At 47.2% G+C, this 19589-nt stretch overlaps 1 protein-coding gene across 1 annotated transcript in view; it reads right to left on the bottom strand.

Annotated features, from left to right (window-relative positions):
• The window catches only part of HIBADH (3-hydroxyisobutyrate dehydrogenase), a 256604-nt gene that overhangs the window by 216970 nt on the left and 20045 nt on the right, over positions 1-19589 (bottom strand). The window contains exon 2 of the mRNA XM_063921982.1: positions 16468-16625. Coding sequence (XP_063778052.1) covers positions 16468-16625 — 158 coding nt within the window. The remainder of the gene's footprint in view (positions 1-16467; positions 16626-19589) is intronic.

Raw genomic sequence — 19589 nt, 5'->3', positions numbered from 1 at the left:
ACTACTCAGGCCTACCATTGTCTGTGAGTGGGTGAGTAGTGCTATTGAAAAGTGGCGTTAGGTCATATCTAAGACGCTGCTGCGTACGTACTAGAAACCATGAAATATATTGTTTTTTTGGGATCAAGAACCGCTACCATGGCAGTATCGGCTCGGAGGGCGTTGTGGATTCGCCAGTGGAATGCTGATGCAGATTCCAAAAGAAATATGGAGGCTCTCCCGTATAAAGGTGAGGCCTTGTTTAGTGATGGGCTGGATGCGTTACTTGCGGTAGCTGCCGAGACTAAGTCGACATTCTTGCCTTATGCTCCTACACCGGCGAAAAAGACACATCACTCTCACATACAGTCCTTTCGGCAAAACAAATACAAAAAGGCCAAAGGTTCCCCCTTTTTAGCAGGTAGGGGAAGGGGAAAAGGAAAGAAATCCGCAGCGTCTCCCGAATCGCAGGAGCAGAAGTCCACCCCTGCTTCTGCCAAATCTGCAGCATAACGCTGGGGCTCCCTTGCGGTAGTCCGCTCGGGTGGGAGCACATCTGAAACTTTTTAGCCAAATCTGGATTCAATCTGGCCTGGACCAATGGGCCTTACAAATAGTGTCCCATGGGTACAAACTAGAGTTTCAAGACGTCCCCGCATGCCGATTTTTCAAATCGACCTTGCCAGCTTCTCTTCCGGGAAGAGAGGCAGTAACAACGGCAATTCAAAAATGATGTCAGGATCAAGTCATTGTCCTGGTACCCTTGGCACAGTAAGGAGAAGGTTTTTTATTCAAGCCTATTCGTAGTTCCGAAGCCGGATGGCTCGGTCAGACCGATTTTAAACCTGAAAAATCTGAATCTCTACCTGAAAAGGTTCAAGTTCAAGATGGAATCCCTGAGGGTAGTGATTTCCAGTCTGGAAGAGGGGGACTTCATGGTGTCAATAGACATAAAGGATGCTTACTTGCATGTTCCCACTTATCCTCCTCACCAAGCTTATCGGAGATTCGCAGTACAGGATTGCCATTACCAGTTTTAGACGTTGCCGTTCGGACTCTCCACGGCACCGAGGGTATTCACCAAGGTGATGGCGGAGATGATGGTCCTCCTTCGTTAAAAAGGAGTCAATATAATTCCATATCTATACACAGAGGGCGAATGGCGCTCGTGTATCCGGATATTTTTAGTTGTTTGGGCTGCAACCTATGGTTGAAGTACCTCCAAAAATACTTCACTCAGGTAAGTTTAACAAAAGGTTTTCATAGGTGCGCCTGATGTGTGAAATGTATAACAATTGGTTAAATGCTTTATATAATAAGCAGTCAGAAAACTAGAACTAATAAATAAATAGCAATATAGAGAAATGGGATGAAAAAAGAAAAATATATCTTTATTTATAAAGAAATTTATGAAAAAAATATTAATAATAATAATAGAATATTCATGTAGAAAAAATGGGAGGAAAAAATCCCGGGGGAGGGGTCGGGGGATGAAACAAATGTAGTACTGATTAACTGGTGGTCAAGATATATGTTGTTTCACAGAATGCTGGTCACTCCAGAATGGTGGCGTCCCACCTCTGGGTGAATCATGAAGGTGTGCAAAAAAATGAAAGTCCAGAGCTTTAAGTCAATTAATATAGAGTCAATTCTAATACTGAAAATTGTATTAAGATCCTAAAAAGGTGAAAAAAGCGAAAAAAATGAGAAAAATATTTTTGGGGTACCCCTGGATTGCCGCTGGCGATAGGGGTCGGGGTGTGGTGAGTGCTAGGTAATTAGGACTCCTGGACAGGCTGTGCCCCTCTATTTTTGGGGTACATCCGAGACCGGTCACGTGACCCAACCCGGAAGTGCAGGAGATCGCCGGGCCGCGGCCGAGACGGAAGAGACCGCTGGCGGGGGAACGAGGAGACGGAGCAGGAGCGTTAAGGTAAGGGACCCTGTAGGAGGAGAGAAGGCGCGGCGGACAGCACTAACTGTGCTAGAAGCAGCCCCTACCTCCCTTTCCAAGACTCACGACTGTTCTCCTCTCACCAGGGCACCGTGCTGCGCTCTTAGAGCGACAGCGGGGTGGACCGGGCTTAGAGGGGCACAGCCTGTCCAGGAGTCCTAATTACCTAGCACTCACCACACCCCGACCCCTATCGCCAGCGGCAATCCAGGGGTACCCCAAAAATATTTTTCTCATTTTTTTCGCTTTTTTCACCTTTTTAGGATCTTAATACAATTTTCAGTATTAGAATTGACTCTATATTAATTGACTTAAAGCTCTGGACTTTCATTTTTTTGCACACCTTCATGATTCACCCAGAGGTGGGACGCCACCATTCTGGAGTGACCAGCATTCTGTGAAACAACATATATCTTGACCACCAGTTAATCAGTACTACATTTGTTTCATCCCCCGACCCCTCCCCCGGGATTTTTTCCTCCCATTTTTTCTACATGAATATTCTATTATTATTATTAATATTTTTTTCATAAATTTCTTTATAAATAAAGATATATTTTTCTTTTTTCATCCCATTTCTCTATATTGCTATTTATTTATTAGTTCTAGTTTTCTGACTGCTTATTATATAAAGCATTTAACCAATTGTTATACATTTCACACATCAGGCGCACCTATGAAAACCTTTTGATAATTCCATATCTGGACGATCTCCTGATAAAAGCGAGATCCAGTCGACAGTTGGTGCAGAACATCGCACTCTCCCTGTCAATACTCCAACAACACAGTTGGATCATGAATTTTCCAAAGTCGCAGTTGGAACCAACGACAAGATTGTCCTTTTTAGGGATGATTCTGGACACAGAAGTACGGAGAGTATTTCTTCCAGTGGAAAAGGCTCTGGCAATCCAGAAAATGGTCAAAATAAGATTTTACTTACCGGTAAATCTATTTCTCGTAGTCCGTAGAGGATGCTGGGACTCCGTAAGGACCATGGGGAATAGACGGGCTCCGCAGGAGATAGGGCACTTTAAGAAAGCTTTGGACTCTGGGTGTGCATTGGCTCCTCCCTCTATGCCCCTCCTCCAGACCTCAGTTAGGGAAACTGTGCCCAGAGGAGATGGACAGTACGAGGAAGGATTTTTGTAAATCTAAGGGCGAGATCCATACCAGCCACACCAATCACACCGTATAACTTGTGATAAACTTAACCAGTTAACAGTATGAACATTAACATAGCCACGGTTCAACCGAAAAACTATAACATAACCCTTATGTAAGCAATAACTATATACAAGTCTTGCAGAAGAAGTCCGCACTTGGGACGGGCGCCCAGCATCCTCTACGGACTACGAGAAATAGATTTACCGGTAAGTAAAATCTTATTTTCTCTAACGTCCTTGAGGATGCTGGGACTCCGTAAGGACCATGGGGATTATACCAAAGCTCCCAAACAGGCGGGAGAGTGCGGATGACTCTGCAGCACCGATTGAGCAAACAGGAGGTCCTCCTCAGCCAGGGTATCAAACTTATAGAACTTTGCAAAGGTGTTTGTCCCCGACCAAGTAGCTGCTCGGCACAACTGTAATGCCGAGACCCCTCGGGCAGCCGCCCAAGAAGAGCCCACTTTCCTAGTGGAGTGGGCCTTAACCGATTTCGGTAACGGCAGTCCTGCCGTAGAATGCGCCTGCTGAATCGTGTTACAGATCCAGCGAGCAATAGTCAGCTTTGAAGCAGGAGCGCCAACCTTGTTGGCCGCATACAGAATGAACAAAGCTTCAGTCTTCCTGATTCTAGCCGTTCTGGTCACATAAATCTTCAAAGCCCTGACTACATCCAGGGACTCGGAATCCTCCAAGTCCCGTGTAGCCACAGGCACGACAATAGGTTGGTTCACATGAAAAGATGAGACCACTTTTGGCAGAAAGTGAGGGCGAGTCCTCAACTCTGCCCTATCCACGTGAAAAACCAAGTATGGGCTTTTATGTGATAAAGCCGCCAATTCGGAAACACGTCTTGCCGAAGCGAACGCCAACAACATGACCATTTTCCACATGAGGTATTGAGTGGTTCAAACCAAGGTGACTTGAGGAAACGTAACACCACATTAAGATCCCAAGGCGCCACCGGAGGCACAAATGGAGGCTGAATATGCAGCACCCCCTTCACAAAGGTCTGTACTTCAGGAATAGAGGCCAATTCTCTTTGAAAGAAAATGGATAAGGCCGAAATCTGTACCTTTATGGACCCTAATTTTAGGCCCAAAGTCACTCCTGTTTGAAGGAAGTGAAGTAGACGGCCCAAATGGAACTCCTCCGTAGGAGCAGCTCTGGCCTCACACCAAGAAACATATTTCCGCCATATACGGTGATAATGTTTTAACGTCACGTCTTTCCTAGCCTTGATCAGGGTAGGAATGACTTCCTCCGGAATCCCTTTTTCCGCTAGGATCCGGCGTTCAACCGCCATGCCGTCAAACGCAGCCGCGGTAAGTCTTGGAACAGACAGGGCCCCTGCCGCAGCAGGTCCTGCCTTAGAGGAAGAGGCCACGGATCCCCTGCGAGCAACTCTTGCAGCTCCGGATACCAAGACCTCCGTGGCCAATCCGGAACAATGAGTATTGTTCTGACCCTGCTTCTTCGTATTTTTCTCAACACCTTGGGTATAAGAGAAAGAGGTGGAAACACATAGACCGATCTGAACACCCAAGGTGTCACCAGAGCGTCTACCGCTACCGCCTGAGGGTCCCTTGACCTGGCGCAATACCGCTTTAGCTTTTTGTTGAGACGGGATGCCATCATGTCGATTTGAGGCAGTCCCCAACGATCCGTGATCTGTGCGAAGACTTCTTGATGAAGTCCCCACTCTCCCGGATGCAGGTCGTGCCTGCTGAGGAAGTCCGCCTCCCAGTTGTCCACCCCCGGGATGAACACCGCTGATAGCGCGCTTACATGGCCTTCCGCCCAGCGTAGAATCCTGGTCGCTTCTGCCATGGCCATTCTGCTCCTTGTTCCGCCTTGGCGGTTTATATGAGCCACTGCCGTGACATTGTCTGACTGAATCAGAACCGGTTTTCTCCGAAGCAATTCCTCCACTTGACGCAGGGTGTTGTATATGGCCCTCAACTCCAGGACGTTGATGTGGAGACAAGACTCTAGGCTTGACCAGAGACCTTGGAAATTTCTTCCCAGTGTCACTGCTCCCCAGCCTCGGTGGCTTGCGTCCGTGGTCACCAGGACCCAGTCCTAAATGCCGAACCTGCGACCTTCTAGTAGGTGAGCACCGTTCAGCCACCACAGGAGAGATACCCTGGTCCTGGGAGACAGGGTGATCCTTTGATGCATTTGTAAATGGGACCCGGACCACTTGTCCAAGAGGTCCCATTGAAAAGTCCTCGCATGGAACCTGCCGAAAGGGATGGCCTCGTAGGAAGCCACCATCCTCCCCAGGACCCGCGTGCAATGATGCACTGAAACCTTTTTTGGTTTTAATAGGTTCCTGACCATGGCTATGAGTTCCTGAACCTTTTCGATCTGAAGAAAAACCTTTTTCTGGTCTGTGTCTAGAATCCGCCCCAAAAAGGTCAGACGCGTTGTAGGGACTAGCTGGGACTTCGATATATTGAGAATCCAGCCGTGTATCTGCAACGTCTTCATGGACAGAGACACGCTGTCCAGCAACCTCTCCCGAGATCTCGCCTTTATGAGGAGATCGTCCAAGTATGGGATAATTGTGACCCCCTGCCTGCGCAGGAGCACCATCATTTCCGCGAAAATTCTCGGGGCCGTGGAAAGCCCAAACGGCAACGTCTGAAATTGGTAGTGACAGTGCTGCACTGCAAATCTCAGGAACGCCTGATGCGGGGGGAATATCGGAACATGAAGGTAAGCATCCTTTATGTCCAGGGACACCATCCAATCCCCCTCCTCCAGGCTGGCGATGACCGCCCTGAGTGATTCCATTTTGAACTTGAACCTCTTCAAGTACAGGTTCAGAGATTTCAGGTTTAAAATGGGTCTGACCGAACCGTCCGGTTTCGGGACCACAAACAGGGTTGAGTAATATCCCTCTCCTTGCTGGAGATGAGGAACTGTGACAATCACCTGTTGAATATACAATTTTTGGATTGCTGCCAACACTAGCTCCCTCTCTGACGGGGAAGCCAGCAGAGCCGATTTCAAAAATCGGCGAGGAGGCAAGTCTTCGAATTCCAGCCTGTATCCCTGAGAAACAACCTCTAATGCCCAGGGATCCACCTGCGAGTGAACCCAGACGTGGCTGAAAAACCGAAGACGAGCCCCCACCAGATCTGCCTCCCCTCGGGAAGCCCCAGCGTCATGCGGTGGACTTTTCAGACGCAGGGGAGGACTTCTGCTCTTGGGAACTAGCTGTGTGCAGCTTTTTTCCCCTGGCTTTCCCTCTGGCAACAAAGGATGATCCACGTACCTTCTTGTTTTTATTGGAACGAAAGGACTGCATTTGATAATGAGGTCACTTTTTTGTATGCTGCGGGGGGACATAAGGTAAGAAATTTGACTTACCAGCCGTAGCGACAAGATCCGAGAGGCCGTCTCCAAACAACTCCACCCCTGTAAGGCAACGACTCCATATGCCGCTTTGAAACGGCATCTCCCGTCCACTGTCGGGTCCACAAGAGCCACCTAGCAGAAATAGACATAGCATTTATTCTGGAGCTTAATAAACAAATGTCTCTCTGAGCATCCCTCATATACAAGGCAGCATCTCTGATATGCTCTATGGTCATTTGAATGGCATCCCTATCTAAAGTGTCAATTTCCGTAGATAAGGAATCTGCCCATGCCACAACCGCACTACAAACCCAGGCCGACGCCATAGGCGGTCGAGCAATAGTACCGGAATGATTGTAAATGTGCTTTAAGATAATTTCCTGCCTGCTATCCGCAGGTTCCTTGAGGGAAGCAGTATCCTGAGAAGGCAGTGCCACCTTTTTGGACAAACGTGTCAGCGCCTTGTCAACTTTTGGCGAAGATTCCCAGCGTATCAGTTTGTGGAAAAGGATACGCCATGAGAATCCTTTTAGGAACTTGTGGTCTCCTATCCGGAGATTCCCAAGCCTTTTCGCACAAGTCACTTAATTCAAATGAGGATGGAAAAGTGACTTCAGGCTTTTTCCCTTTATACATGTGTACCCTCGTGTCAGGGACAGGGGGTTCCTCAGTAATATGCAAAACCTCTTTAATGGCAATAATCATGTACCGTATACGCTTTGCCACCTTCAGCTGTAATTTTGCATCTTCATAGTCGACACTAGAGTCAGTATCTGTGTCGGTATCTGTGTCATCGATCTGGGATATAGTGCACTTCTGAGACCCCGAAGGACCTGGCGCCCCAGGGACAGGCATGGACTGGCTACCTGACTGATCCCTAGCTTCTGCCTTGTCTAACCTTTTATGTAATAGATTGCATTTGCATTCAAGACATTCAGCATATCCACCCATTCCGGTGTCGGCGTTGCCGACGGCGACATGACATTCAAGCACTCCCCCTCTACATTAAGCGAGCCTTCCTCGTCAAACATGTCGACACACGCGTACCGACACACTTCACACACACACACACACACACACACAGGGAACCCCTTTCCTGAAGACAGTATCCCTGTCAAGGTCCTTTGGAGAGACAGAGAGAGAGTATGCCAGCACACACCCCAGCGCAATAACCCTGGAGATCAACACAAAATGTTTTTCCCCAGCAGCGCTGTATAATATGTAAACCGCCAATTATGTGCCCCCCCCCCCCCCTCTCTTTTAAGCACCCTTTCACCCTGTGTAAGCAGGGGAGAGTCTGGGGAGCTTCCTCTCAGCAGTGCTGTGGAGAGAAAATGGCGCTGGTGAGTGCTGAGGAAGAAGCCCCGCCCCCTTGGCGGTGGGCTTCTGTCCCGCTCAAACTTAGTAAAATATGGCAGGGGCTCTTTTATATACATGTACAGAGCCCACCTGTACATGTATATAGTCTTTTTGCCATGCAGAGGTTTATATTGCTGCCCAGCCCCCCCCCCCTGCGCCCTGCACCCTGCCAGTGACCGGAGTGTGTGAGGTGTATGGGAGCAATGAAGCACAGCTGCAGTGCTGTGCGTTACCTCAGTGAAGCTGAAGGCTTCTGCTGCCTGACGACTTCTGTCTTCTGTACTTCTAGCTCTGTGAGGAGAACGGCGGCGCGGCTCCGGGGGTGGACGCCCAGTAAGAACCTGCGTTCACCCCCTCTGGAGCTAATGGTGTCCAGTAGCCGAGGAAGCAGAGCCTATCTTTGACAAGAAGGTCTGCTCCTCTCTCCTCAGTCCCTCGATGCAGGGAGCCTGTTGCCAGCAGTGCTCCCTGTGAAAAAGTAGTAAAAGGTAGAAAAAAATCCAAACAAAAATGCTTCTAGGCAGAGAACTCTGGAGAGCTCTCTGCAGTGCACCCATCTTGCTCTGGGCACAGTGTAAAACTGAGGTCTGAAGGAGGGGCATAGAGGGAGGAGCCAGTGCACACCCAGAGTCCAAAGCTTTCTTAAAAGTGCCCTATCTCCTGCGGAGCCCGTCTATTCCCCATGGTCCTTACGGAGTCCCAGCATCCTCAAGGACGTTAGAGAAACAAATATTGAAACCAACAAGCGTGTCGATCTATCAATGCATTCAGTTGTTGGTGAAAATGTTAGCGTCCTACGAGGCCATACAGTTTGGCCGATTTCATGCCAGAGTATTCCAGTGGGACCTGTTGGACAAGTGGTTCGGATCCCACCTGCACCGGAAAATAATACTGTCCCCCAAAGCCAGGATTTCGCTCCTGTGGTGGCTACACAGTTCTCACCTACTAGAGGGACGCAGGTTTGGGATTCACGACTGGGTCCTAATAACCACGGATGCAAGTCTCCTAGGCTGGGGAGCTGTCACACAGGGGGAAAGCTTCCAAGGAAAATGGTCAAGTCAGGAAGCCTGCCTTCACATAAACGTTCTGGAATTGAGAGCCATTTACAACGGCCTTCTACAAGCGGTACATCTTCTTCAAGATCCCGTGCAGATCCAGACGGAAAATGTAACAGCAGTCGCGTACATAAACAGGCAAGGCGGAACGAAAAGCAGATCGGCAATGGCAGAGGTGACAAGGATTCTCCTCTGGGCAGAAAGACATGTTAGAGCTCTGAAAACCCAGAAAACGGCAGGTTTACGGCCAAAAACTAAGGCTTCCTGTCACCCAAACAGCGGCCACATTGCATTTACGAGCCATACGCATTTTCTGTCTAAATTAGCCCTTACGCATGTGCAATGCAAACGCTACACATGCACAGTCGTTCTAAAAAAATAAAATAAAAATCTCACCATTTGCAAATTCTCTAATTAGCAATCCATGCTGAATTAGGCCCCTTATCACTCCAAGGCTTAGTACATCTGTCCCAGGATCTTTTGCATGTATGTGATTTGGTGTTTGTATCTTGTGTTTATTTTGTGTACAGAACTTACCTAAAATATATAGGCTAAGTAAATAGTAGGGTATTAATGGATTAGAGAAAGGGGGGCCCCAAACTGGTATTCTTTAAGGACCACATGGGAACTTAATCCGGCTCTGCTTTTACCCATACTTGCTTTCTCTCTCAAACATATGGGAGACTCCTAAAATTTTTGTGGCTTTACCAGACATCCGGAAAGGTAGTCAAGACTCACAGACGAATGAAGTGGGCAGTCCAGGCAAATAATTCTACCTGCAATGCAATGACTGCTTTTCAGATCTCTCCATACTACTCCTTCATAGATCCCTACCACTATTCTACCACCACGCCCCTGTACTCCTTCCCAATTCCACTTGCTCTGTGTCACTACCCACTTCAACCTACTGCACCTTTTTTTAAAGGATTCTATCATTTCCCACTAGATGTTACCAGTGTACTCCCCGAAGCATTTTTAATTGGTGCTGCGCACAGCACTTTTCTTACACTTCCCAGCACTCAGTAAACTGGTGACATCCAGATGAGGGCATCAAGTGCTCACTGCACACAGCCACCCCCACCTGAAGAAGGATCCCTCCACCTCGACCCTAACCAAACGTGCACTGGAGACAAGCAGACTCACAGCCTCCCCCTCTCCTACCTGGAGCCCACCAAACAGCAAGTGAGAGTCCAGGGGGAAGGGTGTACTATGGGCTGCTGCTTACCTCCTGTGATACGATTCGGTCCGCCCCACTACCTCATAATGCCACCCAGCATAAAAAAATATTCTGGTATTGTTGCTTTCCTCAAAGTATTTATGTACTTATTATACTACCATGTGATATGTCATGATATGCTCTAATGAATAAGGAAATATAAAACAAAATAAAATAAAAATTTGATATGAATTGCACAACCTGCGCACTGTAATCAATATAGCTGCTTGGTATTTTCATGCGTAGGATAAACCAGAAGTGGAACTATTTATGGAGTGGCTATCTTGTTAGTTGCTTTTCATTTTTATTCTTGTATGTCTTGTTTCTATCTATTGCTTATCTCCCATATTCTAATCTACATAATAAGACAAAAATGGCTGCCTCACCTTATGCTCTTATGGATAAGATGAAAACTAGATGGATCTCAAGACTTTGAATGGATTGAGTAGCTTCATAGTACTTTGAATCTCCAACAATATGTATCCTCTGTTCAGGCATTGCGTACTTCACCCAGTGTAACCTATGAAGTTCACTTAAGATGGCTGCCTCGTCAATGAATAACCCTAGGAAACTGAAGAACCAAAATGGCTGCCCCACCTCTCTATTATGTTCATGGTTTCTGTATTTTATACAAATGTATAGCACCTTCATTCCTACTGGAAAATAGGATTTTAATTACCTACCGGTAAATTATTTTCTCATAGTCCGTAGAGGATATTGGGGTCCACATTAGTACCATGGGGTATAGACGGGTCCACAAGAAGCCATGGGCACTTTAAGAAATCAATAGTGTGCACTGGCTCCTCCCCCTTTGCCCCTCTAACCAGACTCAGTCTAGAAACTGTGCCAGAGGAGACGGACATATCTTGAGAGAAGGATTCAGAAAGGATAGTGGTGAGATTCGAACCAGCACACACAAACAAGAAGAAAATCATGTTAACCCAACAGGAACAGGAACAGCAACAGCTGAACCAACAACAGTACTTAAAAAGTAACAGTGCAGGAAGAAACGAAGCACTGGACGGGCACCCAGTATCCTCTACTGACTACGGGAAAAGGATTTACCGGTAATTAAAATCCTATTTTCTCTTACGTCCTAGAGGATACTGGGGTCCACATTAGTACCATGGGGATGTACCAAAGCTCCCAAACCGGGTGGGAGAGTGCAGAGGTTCCTGCAGAACTGAGTGACCAAACTGAAGGTCCTCAGAGGCCAAAGTATCGAACTTGTAGAACTTAGCAAACGTGTTCGAACCAGACCAAGTAGCTGCTCGGCAGAGCTGTAAAGCCGAGACACCCCGGGCAGCCGCCCAGGAAGAACCCATCGATCTAGTAGAGTGAGCCTGTACAGATTTTTGACACGGCAAACCTGCCATTGAATAAGCATGCTAGATAGTAAGCCTGATCCAGCGTGCAATTATCTGCTTTGAAGCAGGACACACAATTTTATTGGGATCATAGAGAACAAACAGCGAGTCAGATTTTCTGACAAGCTGTCCGCTTCACATAGATCTTCAAAGCCCTCACTACATCCAAGGACTTTGAAGTAGCAGAGGTGTCGGTAACCACAGGAACCACAATAGATTGGTTGATATGAAACGCAGACACCACATTTGGAATAAATTGGTGACGAATTCTGAGTTCAGCTCTGTCCTCATGGAAAATTAAATAGGGACTTTTGTGAGACAAAGCCCCCAGCTCCGACACTCGTCTTGCCGGAGCCAAGGCCAACAGTGTGACGGTCTTCCATGTAAGAAACTTGACATCAACCTCCAGTAAAGGCTCAAACCATTCAGATTGTAGAAACTGCAACACCATGTTGAGATCCCAAGGTGCCGTGGGAGGCACAAAAGGCGACTGGATGTGCAGAACACCTTTCAAAAACGTTTGAACCTCCGGAAGGGAAGCCAACTGTTTCTGGAAGAAAATGGATAAAGCCGAAATCTGGACCTTTACGGATCCTAGGCGTAGGCCCACATCCACACCAGACTGCAGAATACGACCCAGCTGAAATTCCACCGCAGGAAATTTCCTGATTTCACACCAAGAGACGTATTTTCTTCAAATCCGGTGTTAATGTTTAGACGTTAGCCCTTTTCTGGCTTGGATCCCTTTCCGGGCTAGAATTAGACGCTCAACTTCCATGCAGTCAAATGTAGCCGCGGTAAGTCGTGATAGACGAATGGCCCCTGTTGCAGAAGATCTTCCCAAAGAGGTAGAGGCCATGGATCCTCCAGAAGCAGTTCCAGTAGATCTGCGTACCAAGCCCTTCTTGGTCAATCCGGAGCAATTACAATTGCTTGAACCCTTTTCCCTTTTTATCCTTTTGAGAATTCTTGGGATCAATGGAAGTGGGGGAAAGACATACACCATCTGATAGACCCACGGTGTCAGTAGAGCATCCACCGTCACTGCCTGTTGGTCTGTTGACCTGGAGCAATACCGCTGGAGCTTCTTGTTGAGACGAGAGGCCATCATTTCGATCTGAGGAGTCCCCCACCGACGAGTTAAGCACCTGAACACCTCCGGGTAAAGGCCCCACTCTCCTGGGTGGAGGTCGTGTCTGCTGAGGAAGTCTGCTTCCCAGTTGTCCGTGCCCGGAATGAAGATCGCGGACAGCGCCACCGCGTGGCACTCTGCCCAGAGGATGATCCTTGTCACCTCTGACATTGCTGCTCTGCTCTTCAATCCGCCCTGTCGGTTTATGTATGTCACTGCCGTCACATTGTCCGACTGAACCTGGATGGCTCGATTGTTAAGAAGATGAGATGCCTGCAGAAGGGCGTTGTATATGGCCCTTAGTTCCAGAACTTTGATCGGAAGAATGGTTTCCTGACTTGATCATTTTCCTTGGAAGTGTTCCCCCTGGGTGACTGCTCCCCAACCTTTGAGGCTTGCGTCTGTGGTTAGTAGAATCCAATTTTGAATCCCGAACCTTCGGCCCTCCGTCAGGTGAGAAGTCTGTAGCCACCACAGAAGAGAAATCCTGGCTTTTGGTAACAGACGTATCCTCTGGTGCATGTGTAGACGTAAGCCAGACCATTTGTCCAGCAGATCCAGCTGGAAGGACCTTGCGTGAAACTTTCCATAATGCAGTGCCTCGTAAGAGGCTACCATCTTTCTCAGGAGGCGAATGAACAGATGTACCGATATCCGGGGGCGGCTTTAGGACGTCCCTTACCATTGATTGAATGACCAATGCCTTTTCCAGTGGAAGGAATACCTTCTGTACCTCCGTATCCAGTATCATTCCCAATAACGGAAGCCTCCTTGTTGGATCCAGTTGAGATTTTGGCAGATTTAGAATCTACCCGAGATCCTATAGTAGTCGTGTGGAGAGGGAAAAGCTGTGTAACAACCTCTCCCTGGACGGCGCTTTTATCAGCAGATCGTCCAGGTACAGTATTATGTTCACTCCCTGCTTGCGGAGGAGAAACATCATCTCTGCCATTACTGGTAAACACCCTCGGTGCCGTGGAGAGCCCAAAGGGCAGGGCTTTGAACTGGTAGTGACAATCCTGTAACACAAACCTTAGATAAGCCTGATGAGGCAACCAAATCGGAATATGAAGGTACGCATCCTTGATATCCAGAGACACCAGGAATTCTCCCTCCTCCAGACCTGAGATCACAGCTCTCAGCGACTCCATCTTGAATTTGAACACCCGTATATACGGGTTCAGTGACTTGAGGTTTAAAATGGGTCTCACCGAATCGTCAGGTTTCTGTACCACAAACAGGTTGGAATAGAAACCCTTGTTTTGTAGATGAAGAGGAACTGGAACAATGACCTGAGTCTGTACCAGTTTTTGAATTGCTGCTTGTAAGGTCATACTTGCTTCCAGTGAAGCTGGTAAGCCGGATTTGAAGAATCTGTGAGGTGGGATTTCCTGAAACTCCAGTCTGTAACCCTGGACGATAAGATCTTTTACCCATGGATCCAGGCATGATGTGGTCCATACTTGACTGAAATATCGTAACCGGGCTCCCACCTGCCTGTTGACCAGGCAGTGCTGTCCACCATCATACTGAAGGCTTTGCGGAAGCAGAACCTGAGGTCTGATCCTGTGAGACTGTATTTGCAGGCTTTCTGGGCTTACCTCTATTGCCTTTGAAGGCAGTAGAAGAACCCTTGGCCTTACCTTTAAATTTCGCTGTCCGAAAGGACTGCAAAGTAGGTGCAGAATAAGATTTTCTAGCCGTGGGTGCTGCGGAAGGAAGGTATGTAGATTTACCTGCCGTAGCCTTGGATATCCACGTATCTAGTTCATCTCCAAAAAGGGCTTCACCTGTAAATGGTAGGCTTTCCACGCCTTTCCTGAAATCCGCATCCGCAGTCCACTGGCGTAGTCACAAGCCCCTGCTTGCCGACACTGCCATGGCAGTGGTGCATGCATTGAGCAATCCAATCTCCTTTATGGCCTCCACCATAAAGTTCGCAGAATCCTGTATATATTGTATGTTAATGGTACGCGGCCTTCCCGCTTTTTATACTGGCTGAGGTGACAGAATAAGAGTTACAGTGGGTTAAAACCCCTGTAATATGTGCCAGTAGTGGGTAATAACATTGGCTCCAGCCGCCCCTCACAGCGGTCACACAGTGCCCCTGAAGCCTGGAGCGCAGTGTGCATGCAGCGCTGCGCTCCTACCCTGATGCCGCCATTACCGCCGGCGACCCGCTAACCGGGGCACTGGCGACCTACTCACCACTCTTCAGTCTTCTGGCTCTGTTAGGGATGGCGGCGTGCTGCGGGTCTGTATGCTCGCCGTGGCGCGGCTTGCGAATAGGACCCTCGGCAGCTCAGTGTCCTGTCAGCGGGGTACAAGACCATTAACCCCAGGAAGTTTGGGCCGTCCCCCCCCCCCTAAGTCCCACGAATCAGGCAGTCTGGTGCCAATCAGACCTGCCTGAAAATAATAAAATAGGAAATAAATGCAGAAAACTCTTCAGGAGCAACCCAAGCGTGACCGGCTCCTCCGGGCACATTTTCTAAACTGAGTCTGGTAGGAGGGGCATAGAGGGAGGAGCCTGTGCACACTACTGATTTCTTAAAGTGCCCATGGCTCCTAGTGGACCGGTCTATACCCCATGGTACTAATGTGGACCCCAGTATCCTCTAGGACGTAAGAGAAATAATAATTATTCTGAACAGTGCAAAATAAAACTGACTAAGAAAAAAAACCTGATGTCATTATTCACTTCGTCATAGCCAGTCCCTTCAATGTGCAATGACGCAGCGGCCTACTTTTAGGTAGAGATGTATGGTTCAGATGTACTTGGATCTGAAAAGCGGCATCTTATTGGCTATCCGGCTGTCACGCGTTTTAGATAGCAAATAAGAAAAATCCAGATAGATTCGAACTTGCGTTAGGTTAGCATTAAGAACCGAGTAAATCCAAACCTGCACATCTCTGCTTTTAGGAAAGGGCCCTGCAAAATGCATCAATCTCCATGGCATAGGAGAGTAAGTAGGTATGTATAATACTGCCTACTGATTTGATCAGAACCATGACGTTTCTAACGTACATAATGAGGGAGTCAGTATACTATATAATGCATTACGATTATGTTATAGAACTTTTGGTTTGCACAAATTCACCTCAGAGCACAATGGGGGTTATAGAGATGTGGTTGGAGTTGCTATCACTGCTGCCTCCTTGGAAGCAGCAGCAATAGCTCTGTATGGTAATACAGCAAGAGACGTCTATTACATACAGACGCCTCCTGCTGCAGTAGTGATCCGACCTGCATCCTAGGGTGCAGCATCGGATCTCTCTCCCACCATCGAGTGGCTTGCCCATTGCAGAGGCCAGGAAATCTCTGTCCTACGACGGAGACACGCCTCCGTTTTCACAGTCACTGACAGTATTCTGCCACTCTGCGTCCAATGTCACAGGACCCGTATGCACATGCGCAAAACAGGTCATGCTCATGTGCAAAGTATTGAAATTTGGTACTTTGCAAGGATGGGCACAGGTGCAACCACACCTGAAAAATGCCCAATAAGAAATGCTCTATAAACAGTAGGTGAGTTGATCTACTTTGCTGGGTCAGTAATAAGTATACCTACCACCTGTTTCCACAGACAGAAATCCTGAAAACTTGACCTGCTGGGGGTACACGAGAACTGGAGTTGAGAATCACTGGTGTAAGAAAAGTAACTCTCCTACTGACCTGTTTTGTTATGCCCTGCTGTAAGAAGAAGTGATACTATGAAAGCAGAGAGCCTAGTTATCTATAACGTACACAAACTGACTGACAGACAAACAAACAAACAAACACACAACATAACAAATGACAACAGATCACCACTACACATTTTTGTCTCCTAATAATGTTCCCGAAAGTGAAATCAATGCATGCCATGGATGTACCTGTGCACCAGAATCTTTAAATTCCTTACAGGCCTCTGGAAACACATCATACGCAACGACAGGGTAACCATGCTTCAAAAGGTTTTTTGCCATTGGATTCCCCATGTTTCCAAGACCTACGAACCCAATGGGGGTTTTAGAGGCCATCGACCTGCAGACTGACAGAAGCAAAAAGTTTAGTAAAACTCCAATCCCTATGGAACAGAAAGATGAAAACATTACTGACATTTAATATAATCATTATAATGGACATATGTTATTTTGTTTGACCTTAACATATGGGTGGTTACCCTATATCTCATGAAAACTCATAGGATTGCGGCTTTTTGCGGTACCTATGTGATTTTGCAGCAGCTATTGTGGAAAAAATGGTTACTATTCGGGGCTAATAAGATAATTCCTGGGTGAGTCAATTAGCTACGATAAATTACCGCAGATAACTGGATACTTTATTAATTATTTATTACCAGTTATTTATATAGTGCACACATATTCCGCAGCGCTTTACAGAGAATTCACATCGGTCCCTGGCCCAGTGGAGCTTACAATCTATGGTGGTCATTCCGAGTTGATCGCTCACTAGCTAGTTGTAGCAGCCGTGCAAATGCTATGCCGCCACCCACTGGGAGTGTATTTTAGCTTAGCAAAGTGCGAACGGTTGTATCGCAGAGCAACTACAAAATTTTTCGTCTAGTTTCAGAGTAGCTCAAAACCTACTCAGCGCTTGCGATCACTTCAGACTATTCAGTTCCGGATTTGACGTCACAAACCCGCCCAGCGTTCGCCCAGCCACGCCTGCGTTTTTCCTGGAACGCCTGCATACGCAGAACTGACGATTTTTAGCCTGATCGCTGCGCTGTGAACAAATTCAGCTAATGATCAACTCGGAATGACCCCCTATATTCCCTACCACATGTACACACAGACAGATTCATGCTAGGGTTAATTTTGTTGGGAGCCAATTAACCTACCAGTATATTTTTGGATTGCGGGAGGAAACCGGAGCACCCGGAGGAAACCCACGCAAGCACAGAGAGAATATACAAACTCCGCACAGTTAGGGCCATGGTGGGAATCAAACCCATGACCTCAGTGCTGGGAGGCAGTAATACTAACCATTACACCTTTCATACTGCCCAGATACTTTGCACCTGCACCGGCACCATAATGCACTGGTGCAGCATGGGTCTGTATCGCTGGATGCATTACGGCTGCAGCCTTCACTAGTGTAACAGTCTGCAGCAGTAAGCACCAGTGATGCAAGAGCCGTCCACATTGTCATAATATGATTCTATTGTATTTTAATACTCATCATCAAGAAAGCCTAACAGACAGCACACATTTCTAATTTACTGCAATCACAGAATATGGGATGTAGCTGCTTTACCGGCGGTCAGGATGCAGACGCCGGAATCCCGACCCCTTACAATGCCGGCAGCCGAAATGCCGGCATACGGGCTATTCCCACTCATGGGTGTACACGACACTCAGAGTGGGAATGGAACCTGTGGCGAGCACAACGATTTGAACGCTGAAGGATATGAGCAATGAACGATTTTTCAGGTAGTTTTAGTAATGATTTTGAGCATACACACTGAACGATTTGTATCAATGATTGGAGCATACTGCACATTGCCTACAACAGTATGGTCAAAATTGGCTTGCAATGATAAACGATGATAGAATGCGGGGACACGCATCGTTCATCAACGGGGCCTCCACACTGAACGATATATCGTTCATTTTTGGCCAATATCATCCATATCATTCTTAAATATCTACCAGTGCGTAGGGCCCTTTAGACAACTTTTTACAAAGCTATCAACAATTACAATTAACTTCTCTAAACCGGTGGGTGTCCATGGCATGAAAAACAGCCCAAAACCATTACAATTAAGTTTAGAAAAGTTTCAAAGAGCAACACTTTACAGTTTAATAATTAGTTATTCTTCACTTGTTTATGTTTAGTTTTTCTACCAGCACGGCATTTACAATTACATGAAAACATTCCTAGCACGCAGGAAACCGGTCAATACTAAAGATCCTGTAGATTTCTGAGGGTTTGTAATCACAAAAACCAAAAAATAATAATAATAAATATATATACAAGTGTATAAACTAATTTAACCAGCAAGTAACAGTCCGCACTGGGATGGGCGCCCAGCATCCTCTACGGACTAGGAGAAAACGATTTACCAGTAGGTACCAAAATCCTATTTTCTCTTACGTCCTAGAGGATGCTGGGGACTCCATAAGGACCATGGGGTCTATACCAAAGCTCCAACACGGGCGGGAGAGTGCGGACGACTCTGCAGCACCGATTGAGCAAACATGAGGTCCTCCTCAGCCAGGGTATCAAACTTGTAAAACTTAGCAACGGTGTTTGAACCCGACCACGTAGCTGCTCGGCAAAGCTGAAGTGCCGAAACCCCTCGGGCAGCCGCCCAAGAGGAGCCCACTTTCCTGGTAGAATGGGCCTTTACTGACTTCGGCACCAGTAGCCCAGCCGAAGAATGAGCTTGCTGAATCGTACTGCAAATCCAGCGTGCAATAGTCTGTTTAGAAGCAGGATGACCAATCTTGTTGGAAGCATACAGGACAAACAGCGCCTCTGTCTTCCTGGCAACAGCCGTTATAGCGACGTAGATTTTTAATGCTCTCACAACATTCAGAGACTTTGGAACTGCCACAGCATCCGTAGCCAAGGGTACTACAATAGGTTGGTTAATGTGAAACGAAGAAACCACCTTCGGCAGAAATTGTTGACGAGTCCTCAATTCCGCCCTATCTGAATGGAAAATAAAGTACGGGCTCTTATGAGATAAGGCCGCCAACTCCGACACTCGCCTGGCAGACGCCAGAGCCAACAGCATGACTACCTTCCAAGTGAGAAACTTCAACTCAACCTTACGCAAAGGTTCAAACCAGGAAGACATAAGAAACTGCAAGACCACCTCAAGATCCCATGGTGCCACCGGAGGCACAAACGGAGGATGGATATGCATCACTCCTTTCACAAAAGTCTGAACCTCTGGGAGGAAAGCCAATTCCTTTTGAAAGAAAATAGATAAAGCAGAAATCTGCACTTTGATGGAGCCTAATTTCAGGCCTGCATCGACGCC

The sequence above is a fragment of the Pseudophryne corroboree genome, chromosome 5, assembly GCF_028390025.1.
Source record: "Pseudophryne corroboree isolate aPseCor3 chromosome 5, aPseCor3.hap2, whole genome shotgun sequence".
NCBI classification, from domain to species: Eukaryota; Metazoa; Chordata; class Amphibia; order Anura; family Myobatrachidae; genus Pseudophryne; species Pseudophryne corroboree.
The sequence above is the reverse complement of the archived record's forward strand: the minus strand, read 5'-3'. Positions and strand labels throughout refer to the sequence as shown.